The sequence below is a fragment of the Jaculus jaculus genome, chromosome 1 (assembly GCF_020740685.1).
Source record: "Jaculus jaculus isolate mJacJac1 chromosome 1, mJacJac1.mat.Y.cur, whole genome shotgun sequence".
Taxonomy (NCBI): Eukaryota; Metazoa; Chordata; class Mammalia; order Rodentia; family Dipodidae; genus Jaculus; species Jaculus jaculus.
The window spans coordinates 87366132-87379118 of record NC_059102.1 but is presented as its reverse complement, the minus strand read 5'-3'; the positions used below and the strand labels follow the sequence as shown (position 1 = coordinate 87379118).

At 43.1% G+C, this 12987-nt stretch overlaps 1 protein-coding gene across 3 annotated transcripts in view; it reads left to right on the top strand.

The window, feature by feature from the left end:
* The window catches only part of Plin2 (perilipin 2), a 29774-nt gene that overhangs the window by 7668 nt on the left and 9119 nt on the right, over positions 1-12987 (top strand). For 2 of the 3 annotated variants that reach the window (XM_045141638.1, XM_045141639.1), the window contains exons 5-8: positions 4158-4443; positions 5560-5741; positions 8795-8929; positions 11624-12433. In XM_045141638.1, coding sequence (XP_044997573.1) covers positions 4158-4443; positions 5560-5741; positions 8795-8929; positions 11624-12025 — 1005 coding nt within the window. In that variant the 3' untranslated portion in view covers positions 12026-12433. Of the gene's footprint in view, positions 1-4157; positions 4444-5559; positions 5742-8794; positions 8930-11623; positions 12434-12987 lie in introns of those variants that run through there. The other variant, XM_045141640.1, reaches the window with a different exon arrangement.

The following is a 12987-nucleotide window of genomic DNA, read 5'->3' as shown; positions in this document are numbered from 1 at the left end:
CCCTGGCGCGCCCATTCTCTCTCTCTCCCTCTATCTGTCTTTCTCTCTGTGTCTGTCGCTCTCAAATAAATAAATAAATAAAAATTTTAAAAAAGGTGACATCATCTAAATTAAAAAAAAATTAAACAATAACAAAAAAATTATTGAAAGCCAAATGCTACAATAAATTGAGATTTACTAACAAGTAATTTAGAGACGATGTTCTTGCCAGTGTTTCTTGTCTCTGTGCCAGCCTCCTTTATGTCTCATTCTATCATCTCCCTATCTCATCGTTTTCTCCCTCAACAAAGATAATGCTATATCTTGATACTTAGAATTTCAAGTTTACCTTGGTGTCTAGTTTCCTTTCTGGATTTACATGAGTTTTCAATGAAGTAGAAGATCTCGGGCTGGAAAGATGGCTTAGCAGTTAAGGGCACTTACTTGCAAAGCCTAATGGCTTTGATTCCAAGTACTCATTTTCTTAAATACTTAAAATTTTTTTTATTGATTTAGTTGAGAGAGAGAGAGAGAGAAAGAGGAGGGGGGCAAAGAGAGAAGATTGGGCATACCAGGGCCTCCAGCCACTGCAGATGAACTCCAGACACATGTGCCCCCTTATGCATCTGGCTAACGTGGGTCCTGGGGAATCGAACCTGGGTTCTTTGGCTTTGCAGGCAAATGCCTTAACCGCTAAGCCATCTCTCCAGCCCAATTTCTACCTTTTTTGAGACAGTGTCTAGTGATGTAGCCCAGACTGGCCTGTATTGTTCACTGTATAGCTGAGGATGGCCCTGAACTTCTGATCCTCCTGCCTCTAACTCCCACAAGCATGTACCACCACATCCAGTTTATGCAGAGCTGGGATTAAACCCAGAGCTTCATGAATAACAGGCAAGCGTCTACAATTGAGCTCCAGTCCAAGCCATGCCACCATTCTCCAGTGACCCTCCTCTTTCCACTATGTATGTGCCTGTGTGCATATGGGACCTTTGTAATGTAAACTAGGGGTTAATATTTCTGTGTATGGTGTTTGGGGTGCTGGGGAATGTAGGGCCTTTTGTTTTATTTTCTTTCTTTCTTTCTTTTTTTTTTTTTTTTTTTTTTTTTGAGGTAGGGTCTCACTCCACCCCAGGCTGACCTGGAATTCACTATGGAGTCTCAAGGTGGCCTCGAACTCACAATGATCCTCCTACCTTTGCCTCCCGAGTTTTGTTTTATTTTCTTTTATTTGGTTTTTCGAGGTAGGGTTTCACTTTGGTCCAGGCTGACCTGGAATTCACTATATAGTCTCAGGGTGGCCTCAAACTCACGGTGATCATCCTACCTCTGCCTCCCTCCACCACCACACCCAGCTCTTTTGTTTTATTTTAACTGTCCCTCAAACTCCAGCCTCAGCCTCATGAGTGCTAGGATTATAGGTGTGAACCATCACACCTGGCTTAAGATAAACTCTTTTTCTTGGAGACACTTTCTTTTATTTATTTATTTTTTAATTGACAACTTCAATAATTATAGACAATAAACCATGGTAATTCCCTCCCCTGACTTTCCCCTTTGCAACTCCACTCCATCACACCACTTCCCCCCTCAGTCACTCTCTTTTATTTTGATGTCATGATCTTTTCCTCCCATTATGATGGTCTTGTGTAGGTAGTGTGGAGACAGTTTCTTGTATAGCCAGGATCTAGGTTTTCAAGCCCTCCTGTCATGGATGGTGTTGGACAATTCAGCAGTTTATGAAATGGTTTTGAAAACTTTACATTCAGGGCTAGGGAGAAGGCTCTGTGGTTAACAATGCTTGCTTGCAAAGCCTGCTGGCCTGGACTCAATTTCCTAGCCACTATGGTAAGCCAAACAGGAATTTGTTTGCAGTGGTCTGAGATCCTGCATGTATGCACGTACATGTGTGCATGCATGCATACACACACATACATACACACACCTACACACATTTAAAAGGATGGGTCTAGAGAGATGGCTTAGCAGTTAAGGTGCTTGCCTGCAAAACCTAAGGACCTGAGTTCAATTTCCTAGTACCCACATAAAGTCAGGTGTACAAAGTGGCACATGCATCTGAAGTTTGAAGCAGCTGGAGGCCCTGGCATGCCCATTCTCTTTGTCTGTCTCTCCTCTATCTCTTTGCTTGCAAATAAATTAAAAGAAAAATAAAAGATGAGACTGGAGAGATGGCTTAATGATTAAGGATGCTTGCCTGCAAAGCAAAGGACCCAGATTCAACTCTCCAGAACCCCACATGAGCCAGATGCTCAAGATGGTGCATGGAGTTCATTTGCAATGGTTAGAGGCCCTGATGTGCCCATTCTCTATCTGCCTCTTGCGACCGGTCTCTCCCAAATAAACAAATAAAAATAATTTTAAAAAAAACTTAATAGAATGAAAACTTTACATTCATTCTGTCCTTAGGAATGCTTCTAAGAAGTGTTTTTTTTTTAATATTTTTGTTTATTTATTTGAGAGCAACAGACAGAGAAAGAGGCAGGTATATAGAGAATGAGCATGCCAGGGCATCCAGCCACTGCAAATGAACTCCAGATGCATGTGCCACCTTGTGCAGCTGGCTTACATGGGTTCTGGGGAATACAAACCTCCAACTGCAGTTCTGAGGCTTCACAGGCAAGTGCTTAACTGCTAAGCCATCTCTCCAGCCCATGCTTCTAAGAAGTCTTATGTGTTCCCCCACCCTGCTGCACTCCAGCACATAGTAAGCCTTTAGTCCTTCATTTGGATTGGGAACCTGGGCCATTCTCTTAAATACCTTTTCTTTTGCTTGAACTTGCTAATGGTTGGTCTACCTAGTATCATTTTGAGTTATGGATATCAAGGTTGGGGAGATGGCTCAGCAGTTAAAGGTACTTGCTTGCGAAGCCTGCTGGCCTAAGTTTAATTACATAAGATAAATACGAAAAGTAGGATGGAGAAATGGATTTGCTGTTAAGGTACCCAGGTTCCATCCCCTAGTACCCATGTATGCCAGATGCACAAGGTGGCACATATGTCTGGAGTTTGTTTGCAGAGATCGTATGCTCTCGTGCATCTGTTCTCTCTCTGTGTTTCTTTCTTTCTCTCTCTCTCAAATAAATACATAAAATATTTTTTAAAAAGATAAATACAAAAAGTGGTACAAGCATCCCAGCATTTGTAGGAGTAAGAGACTCTGATGACACAAATAAATTTTTTAAAAAAGTAGGGCTGGGCATGGTGGTATATGCCTTTAAGCCCAGCACTTGGAAAGCAAAGGTAGAAGGATTGCTGTGAGTTTGAGGTCACCCTGAGGCTACATAGTTAATTCTAGGTCAGCCTAGGCTAGAGTGAGATCCTACCTCAAAATTAAATAAATAATAAAATATTTGTGTAGTATTGGGAGCCTCAACCTAATCAAGTGGACAAAGTTATATATCGTTCAATAGGCAGAAAGGGAGATAGTCATATATCCTAGTCTGTATTTTCTTCTTGTTTTTTGGCTTTTCAAGGTAGGGTCTCACTCTAGTCTAGTCTGATTTGGAATTCACTATGTAGTCTCAGGGTGGCCTTGAACTCATGGCGATCCTCCTGCCTCTGCCTCCCAAGTGCTGGGATTAAAGGCATGCGCCAGCACACCTGGCTTGTCTGCATCTTCACAAGGCCAGCCAGTCTTTCCATAGCCTCCCTTTGGAGCTCATGGAGGTAGTGCAGGCTGTCGATGTAGATTCCGTATGAGCGATGGATAGCTGAGAGCACTTCCAGTAGGGTGGAGAGCTGGCAGTCTTCTGTGGTTGGTTCTGTGAGGGTATGAGGATCTATGTGCTCTAGGCAGGCATAAACTGCGCTTAGAATACACATACCAATACAGAAAATGCATTCTTCTCTACAGTACTCCTTAGATTCCACTATCGCTTTATCCAGTTATAAACAAAATAAGACAATGTACCTTGACAAGGCAACTGATGTCATGTCTGTTAACTTCATTTGTAGCTAACAATCCTTAAAGAGTAGGTGGGGCAAATAGACCTGACAAGGAAATCAGGCTCATTAAATCTTAGTGACTTGCCCAAGACCAAAAGTTAAGAGTGAAAGAACTGCATTCAAACTCTTTGGCTGTGCTGCCTTTGTGAGACCTAAAGGGTCTTTGTGTCTCTGTTTCTCAGTAGCCAGTTGATCTGCTTTTCTACTTATAGATTGTTGCCAACGCCAAAGATGCTGTGAATGGAGCGAAAGATGCTGTGACAACTACTGTGGCCGGTGCCAAGGATTCTGTAACCAGCACCATCGCTGGAGTGATAGATAAGACTAAAGGAGCAGTTACTGACAGTGTGGAGAAGACCAAGTCTGTGGTCAATGACAGCATCAACACTGTTTTGGGAAGTCGGATGGTGCAATTTGTGAGCAGTGGAGTAGAAAATGCACTCACCAAGTCAGAGCTGCTGGTAGACCAGTACCTCCCTCTCACTCAGGAAGAACTAGGTAATAGGTCTCATCTATCTATCTACCTACCTACCTACCTACCTACCTACCTACCTACCTACCCGCTGTCTATAACACACACACACACACACACACACACACACACACACATATTTTTTTAAAAGTCTTGTGTAGCTGAAGCTATCTTTGAACTCCCTACGGAGCTGAAGATGATCTTGAACTCTGATCCTCCTGTCTCTACCTCCCAAGGACTTGAGATTACAGGCATGCCCTACCATGTTTGGCTTTAAACTAATCTTTCTAATACAGATTCACTGAGATAGACTTTATTGGTTTTGAGACAGTCTCATGAAGCATAGGCTGGCTTTGAACTTACTGTGTAGCTGAGGGGTGGCCTTGAATTCCTGATCTTCCTGTCTGTACTCCCGAGTGCTGTATTCCAAGTGTATACCACCATGCTGGGCTGAGGTAGACTGTATATGTAAAAACAAAAATCACCTACTCAATCCAGCTCTATAACATTTTTGTCACCCTAAAAGATCCCTCTTGCTTGTGTGCAGTCAATCCCCATTTCTTCCCCCAAGCAACCACAAATATGATTGACACAGCTTTTCCTTTTAGTTTTCTTTTTCTTTCTTTCTTTCATCTTTTTTTTTTTTTTAAATTTTTATTTTGTTTTGTTTTGTTGTGGTATGGTCTCGCCCTAGCCCAGGCTGACCTGGAATTCACTCTGTAGTCTCAAGGTAGCCTCAAACTCACAGTGATCTTCTGTATCTGCCTCCCGAGTGCTGGGATTAAAGGTGTGTGCCACCATGCCCGGCTCTCCTTTTTAGTTAGTTATTTATTTTTATTTATTTTGTTTTTTGCTCTAGCCGAGGCTGACCTGGAATTCACTATGTAGTCTCATGGTGGCCTTAAGCTCACGGTGATCCTCCTACCTCTGCTTCCCAAGTGCTGAGCTTAAAGGTGTGCGCCACCATGCCCGGCACCCTTTTTATTTTTTTAAGCCAGAGTCTCATACAGCCCAGGCTGGCCTTGCCTCCTACCTCCCAAGTGCAGAGGTTACAGGTGTGTGCTACCACTCTTGGCTTGATTTTATTGTTCCTTCTTAAAGTAATATTGTTCATATAGAAAGCTTCTGTTCCTTGTTTTCAGAAAAAGAAGCAAAAAAAGTTGAAGGATTTGATATGGTTCAGAAGCCAAGTTATTATATTAGACTGGGATCCCTGTCTACCAAGCTCCGTTCCCGTGCCTACCAGCAGGCCCTCAGCAGGGTTAAAGATGCCAAGCAAAAAAGCCAAGAGACCATCTCTCATCTCCACTCCACTGTTCACCTGGTGAGTCAAACTTCATTTAAGGTATCTGAAGTTCATTTATCTTGAGGGATAAAATAAATATAATAATGAAATTCAGGAGTTTCAATTTTACCTGATGAGCAATCCAATGGAAAATGGGTAAAGCATATAGGCAATGCATAGAAAATGAAGGAAAAGTAGCTGAGAAGACAAAGTGTTCGTAATTTTTTTTGAGATGTTGAATACTTCTTTTCATACAAGGAAAATTTGATGCTATTGGCATTGATGTAGACAAGCAGCATGTTTGTGCTTTTGTTAGAGGACTCAACCCATCCAAAATATTATTCTTTTTGTTGTTGTTATTGTTGTTTGTTTTTTGAGGTAGGGTCTTGCTGTAGCACAAGCTGACCTGGAATTCACTATGTAGTCTTGAACTCATATCTTATCTCTGCCTCCCAAGTGCTGAGATTAAAGGTGTGTGCCCCCATGCCCAGCCCAAAAGGTTATCGAACTCAAGGCTGAGGTAGGAAGATTGCAGTGTACTTAAGGACAGCCGGGACTGTAGAGTGAGACCCTGTTTCTAAAAAAAGGCGCTGGGTGGGGGGTGGGAGGGCTGGGAAATGGCTTGCTTCACAAGTGTGAAGCCCTGAGTTGCAACTCCCAGAATTCACCTAAGGCTGGGTAAGTTTGCATCCCAGAGCCCACATAAAACCAGATGCAGTAGCTCGGGCATCTGTAATCCCAGTGCTCCTAGCCTGGTGTATGCAGCAGTGAACAAGAGACCCCGTGGCAAATGAGGTGAGGACTGACACGTGAAGTTGTCCTCTGACCTACACATGCATACCATGGCATGTGCATGCCTGTACTCACATGAACACATATGTACACACACCAAAAACTTTTTAAAAGACTACTGTAGGGAGGGAGAGATTTCTCAGTGGTTAAAGGTGCTTACTTGCAAAGCCTGACAGCCTGAGTTTGATTCCCTAGTACACAAATGAAGTCAGATATACAAAGTGGCACATGCATCTGGAGTTCATTTTAATAATAATAAATAATACAAATATATTTTTAAAAAAAGACTTCTAGGGGCTGGAGAGATGGCTTAGCAGTTAAGCGCTTGCCTGTGAAGCCTGAGGACCCCGGTTCAAGGCTCGATTCCCCAGGACCCACGTTAGCCAGATGCCCAAGGAGGTGCATGCGTCTGTAGTTCATTTGCAGTGGCCAGCCCTGGCACGCCCATTCTATCTGCCTTTTCTCTGTATGTTGCTCTCAAATAAATAAAAATAAACACAAAAATTAAAAAAAAAAAAAAAAAAGACTTCTAGCCAGGCCTGGTGGCGCATGCCTTTAATCCCAGCACTCAGGAGGCAGAGGTGGGAGGATTGCTGAGAGTTCAAGGCCAGCCTGGGACTACAGAGAGAGTTACAGGACAGCCTGGACTAAAGTGAGACCTTACCTCAAAAAACAAACAAACAAAAGACTGTCCTAGAAAACTTATAAGTTTACCTATGGTTTGAGCAGTTTTACTTTTAGAAATTTGTCCTAGCTGGTGGCTCATTCCTTTAATCACAGCACTTGAGAGGCTGAAATAGGAGGTTTGCCATGAGTTCAAGGTTAGCCTGGACTTCATAGTGAGTTCCAGGTCAGCTAGAACTAGAGTGGGACCCTGCCTCCTAGCTTATAGATATGTATATATCAACTTATAGTTGCAACAGGCTATAACATTGCACATCAACTATAGAGGACTAGTTAATACATGACAATAGATTATTGTGTAGCATTAAATTGTCAAATTATGGAGCTGCCTTGGTCACAAAGTGCTTGCTGTCTAAACGTAAGGACCTGAGTTTAAATACCCAGCATCCAAGTGAATGTCAGGCATGGTGGCCCATGGCTATAATCCCAGGCTGGGAAAGTAGACATGGGAGAGTCTCTGGGGCTTGCTGGATAACTAGTCTGCTGAATTGGTAACTTCAGGTTCAGTGAGAGACTATCTTTCAAAAACAACAGAGCCAAAGAAAGTGATTGAGGAAAGAATGCAACGTCAACCTCTAGCCTTGTGTAGATGTACAACATCTTAGTTATCCATTCATCTAAGGATGGGCATCTGGGTTGATTCCAGCTCTTAGCTATTATGAACTGAGTAGCTATAAACATGGTTGACCAAATAATCTCTGAGCTGAGGTTTGAAGCTTTTAGGGTAAATGCCTAAAATGTGCACACACACTGGCACACACGAACGTATACATGTGTCCCTGTTCCCATCACCCCCCACATGAAAATTGCCAAGTTAGCGAACATCATGCACTGTATTGAAAACCATTTCTTGGAAGAGGAACCAGATTAACAGGTGAATAGTAAGAAGGAAGAGGAAGGTTTAATTTCCCAATTCCTGCCCCTCATTTGCTGCTCTAACGGGTGCTGGCCTGGAATTTGATTTGTAGACCAGCTGCCTTCACACTTGTAGCAATCTTCCTGCTTCTACTGATGCAGTGTATGAATTATAAGTGTGCTGCCACTGACATCCCTCCTCCTCCTTTTTCTCCTTTCTGTCCTTTCTTTCTTCTTCCCTTCGCTTCTCCTTTCCTTCCCCTTTCCGCCTCCCCTCCCCCTCCCCATTCCCCTTTCTCTCTTCCTTCTGTCCCTTCCTTCCTTCCTTCCTTCCTTCTCTCTTTCTCTTTCTTTCTTTCTTTTGTTAGGGTCTTGCATTAGCCCAAGCTGACTTGGAACTAACTCTGTAGTTCCAGACTGACCTGGAACCCACAGTGATCCTCTACCTCTGCCTCCCGAGTCCTGGGATTAAAGTTGTGTGCCACCGTGCCCAGCCAACTTCTTTTTAAATTTGAACTTATCCCTCACATAATGACCAATTCAATTTCAGTTGTTTTACCTGTGATAAACAGAGGGTATATTTGGAATCAGTAATTTAGTAGGTACTGCTACATTCTCTTATATATATTTGTAAATAAAGTATAGTAGATCTCAATAAACTCAAAGAGATTCTTGGTTTTGTTACCTGTATTACATCATAGAGCTGCAGACAGACTAGCATGAGTGAGTGATGTATCCTGTTCTGCTTCATTCTGTTGTAGATTGAGTTTGCCAGAAAGAATGTGCATAGTGCCAACCAGAAAATCCAGAACGCTCAGGATAAGCTCTATGTTTCGTGGGTGGAGTGGAAGAAAAGCATTGGCCACAATGATACCGATGAATCCCACTGTGTGGAGGTAAGATATGGATAGTCATTCACGACGGATTCTGAAGCAGTTCTTGTCAGACTTTTCAGCTTCTCCATGAGTCCTCTATGACACAAGCCTGTAATCCCAGCTACTTGAGATGCTGAGGCAGGAAGATAAGTTCAAGGTCAGTCTGGGCAACTTAGAAAGACCCCATTCAAAATAAAAAGTAAAAAGAGGGCTGGGAAGGTAGCATAGTACTAGAGTGCTTACCTAGCATGTGCAAGGTCCTAGGTTCAAATCCCAATACTGCCCTACCCCTCAAAAAGAGAGCATATATTTCTGTTTAAATCTTACTATTGGATCTGGGCATGGTGGAGCATGCCTTTAAACCCAGCACTCAGGAGGCAGAGGTAGGAGGATCACTGTGAGTTCGAGGCCACCCTGACAGACTACATAGTGAATTCCAGGTCAGCCTGGACTAGAGTGAAACCCTTCCTTAACCCCCCCCCCACACACACAAAAGGGTTAATATTGGAGCCTGGCATGGCAGTGCATGCCTTTAAGTCCACCATTCAGGAGGCAGAGGTATGAGGATCACTGAGTTTGAAGCCACCCTGAGACTATATAGTGAGTTCTAGGTCAGCCTGAACTAGAGTGAGACCCTACCTTGACCCCTCCCCCAAGAAAAAAAAAAAGGAAAAGAACAAAAAGCTTAATATTGTGCATATAGATTGTTACATGGAATAAAAACAAAACTCAAAAAAAGGTGACTATATCTAACAATCTCCAAGGATGCATGTTACCCTAAGTGAGAAACCGAGGCCTACCCTCAAAATAGGTACAGACTAATAGGGAGTGCTGGCCTAGTGCTTTCGGACAGGATAAATCCAGATTCTGTGAGAATGTGTAGAAAGCTTCCTAAGGCAGCCTTGGAGTGGGAAAGGTGAGTCAGATGGCTTCTGGAAGACAGGAGTGCACAGCTGAGAAGTGACGGGACCTCAGCTAATGAAAGAGCGAGAGGGGCAAATGTGGAAGACAGAATAAGCAGCATATTGCAGCTCTAGAGAGTGCGTCTTTTTTATCTTCAACTACTCCTTTAGCCTGCTTTTGTCATGGAATGTCCTTATTTCTCTGTCTATTTGAATGGATAACTTTGCAGGATAAAGTAACCTTGGTTGACAGTTGTTATTTTTAAGAATTTGGAATACATCACTCCAAGCCCTTCTGACTTTTAAAGTTTGTGTTGAGTAAGCTGCTGTGATCCTGATGGACTTGCCTTTGTCGGTAACTTGATTTTTCTCTCTAACTGCTTTCAATATTTTTTCTTTGTATGTTTGGTAGTTTAATTATAATAATGCGAGGAGAGGTTCTTTCCAGGTTTTGTCTGGCTGGGGTTCTAAAGGCTTCCTGTATCTGCATTGGCACCTCTTTCCCAATTTGGGAGAAGATTTCTTCTATGATTTTGTTGAAAACACCTACTGTGCCTTTGAAGTGAAATTCTTCTACTATACCCTGGATTCTTTTTTTTTGGGGGGGGGGGATTTTTGCTGTAGGGTCTTACTCTGGCTCAGGCTGACCTGGTATTCACTATGTAGTCTCAGGCTGGCCTCGAACTCATGGCGATCCTCCTACCTCTGCATCCCAAGTGCTGGGATTAAAGGCGTGTGCCACTATGCCCGGCTTTCTTTCTTTTTTTTTTTTTAAATTTTAAATTTTACTTTATTTATTTATTTTTTTCCTCTCAATTTTTATTATTATTTTCCATGATTATAAAAAATATCCCATGTTAATACCATCTCCCCCCCCAACTTTCCCCTTTGGAATTCCATTCGCCATCATATCCCCTCCCCATTTCCATTAGTCTCTCTTTTATTTTGATGTCATGATCTTTTCCTCTTCTTATGATGGTCTTGTGTAGGTCATGGATATCCAGGCCATTTTATGTCTGGAGGGAGAACGTTGTAAGGAGTCCTACCCTTCCTTTGGCTCTTACATTCTTTCCGCCACCTCTTTTACATTAGACCCTGAGCCTTGGAAGGTGTGATTGAGATGTTACTCAGTATTCCAGTCACTTTCCAGCACTATGATACCTTCTAAGTCATCCCAAGGTCACTGCCATCTGAAAGAGAAGATTCTCAAGCACCTTTAATTGCTGAGCCATGTCCCTAGCCATAAAAATGGGTTCAATCCCAGCATTTAGGAGGCAGAGGTAGGAGGATCACCATGAGTTCGAGGCCACCCTGAGATTACATAGTGAATTCCAAGTCAGCCTGAGCTAGAGTGAGACCCAACCTCGGAAAAGAAGAAGAAGAAGGAGGAGGAGGAGGAGAAGGAAAAGGAGCTGGGGATGTGGAATTCTTACCTATTATGCATGAAGCTATGAAACTAGCATCCCATAAAGCCTAGTGTACTGGTTCATGCCTACAATCACAGCACAGAGATGAAGGCATGAGGATCAGAAGTTCAAGGTCATCCTTGGCTCCATAGTGAGTCTGAGGCCAGCCTTGGTTACATGAGACCTTGTCTCAAAAAGAAAGAATTGGGTTGAAAGGTTTAGCTCATTGGCAGAGCACTTGACTAGTAGCATAAGGCTCTGCATCTTCCCTCTGTCACTAAAAGTCAAAAAAGAGTACCCATGTATATGGCAGATACCCAGACAAGAACGAGCTTATTGTGACTGAATTACATGATACATTGCACTGTTGGATCCACTTCTGATTCTTGAGTTTGTTTTATTTTTAGCACATCGAGTCACATACTCTGGCTATTGCCTGCAACCTGACTCAGCAGCTCCAGACCACGTGCCAGACCCTCCTGTCCAACGTCCAAGGGCTACCACAGAACATTCAAGATCAGGCCAACCACTTGGGGGTAATGGCAGGTGACATCTGTGCAGTGTTCCGCAATGCTGCCTCCTTTAAGGAAGTTTCTGATGGCCTCCTCACTTCCAGCAAGGGGCAGCTGCAGAAAATGAAAGAATCCTTAGATGAAGTCATGGATTATCTTGTTAACAACACACCTCTCAACTGGCTGGTAGGTCCTTTTTATCCTCAGCCTACTGATTCTCAGAATGCTCAGGAGCAACCTACAGAGTTGAACAAGCCCAGCCAGCGGGCCCAGCAGTATGAGCTCAAAACTTTTTAATGTGTCCTTGTCACCAGTGCACCTGAACTTGACCTGCTTGATGACTCTGAATTAGAAAAGCTGCCGGTTAGGAGAAAGTACTCTCTACAGTCATTCCTAGCTGAATTAAGGATATGAAGTTGCTGGCGTAGCAGACACGCTCTGTTGACCCTGTTAGTTAGGCTTGTTAGATCCTAGCCAGAACTCACAAAAGGTTCAAGTGCACTTACTGTTGTTAATGTCTGTCTGTATGAAATAAAAGTATGTCCTGTGGGCTGTGGTTTAAACTGGTGTCTGCTCCTGTATAGTCTCAGCTTGCTATATCATTGGTTATATGCTTGTTGTTTTGTTTATTCATGATCAACAAGTGCCACCTTTGAGTTCAATAAAATTCACAGTAGAATAGAGCATATTTATGCCATTTTCGTATGCCTTGTGTGTTGCCTTCATTGAGCAGCTTGGTCTACGTGACAGTATCAACATCATACACAAATTCCAATTAGCCTATTGGGGAACTCAGCAGGGTAACAGCATTGGAAGACTAATGTTACAGATGGAGTGTTCAATACCAGATTTCAAGCCAATTAAAAAACAGCGTGGGGCTGGAGAAATGGCTTAGTGGTTAAGCGCTTGCCTGTGTAGCCTAAGGACCCCGGTTCAAGGCTCGATTCCCCAGGATCCACGTTAGCCAGATGCACAAGGGGGCGTACACATCTGGAGTTCCTTTGTAGTGGCTGGAGGCCCTGGCGTGCCCATTCTCTCTCTCTCTCTGCCTCTTTCTCTCTCTCTCTGTTGCTCTCAAATACATAAATAAATAAAAATTAAAAAACAAACAAACAAACCAGTGTGAGGCTAGGTATGGTGGTGCACACCTTTAATCTCAGCACTCGGGAGGCAGAGGTAGGAGGATTGTTGTGAGTTCGAGGTCAGCCTGGGTTAGAGTGAGACCCTCCCACAACCCCCAGGGGAAAAAAAAAACAGAC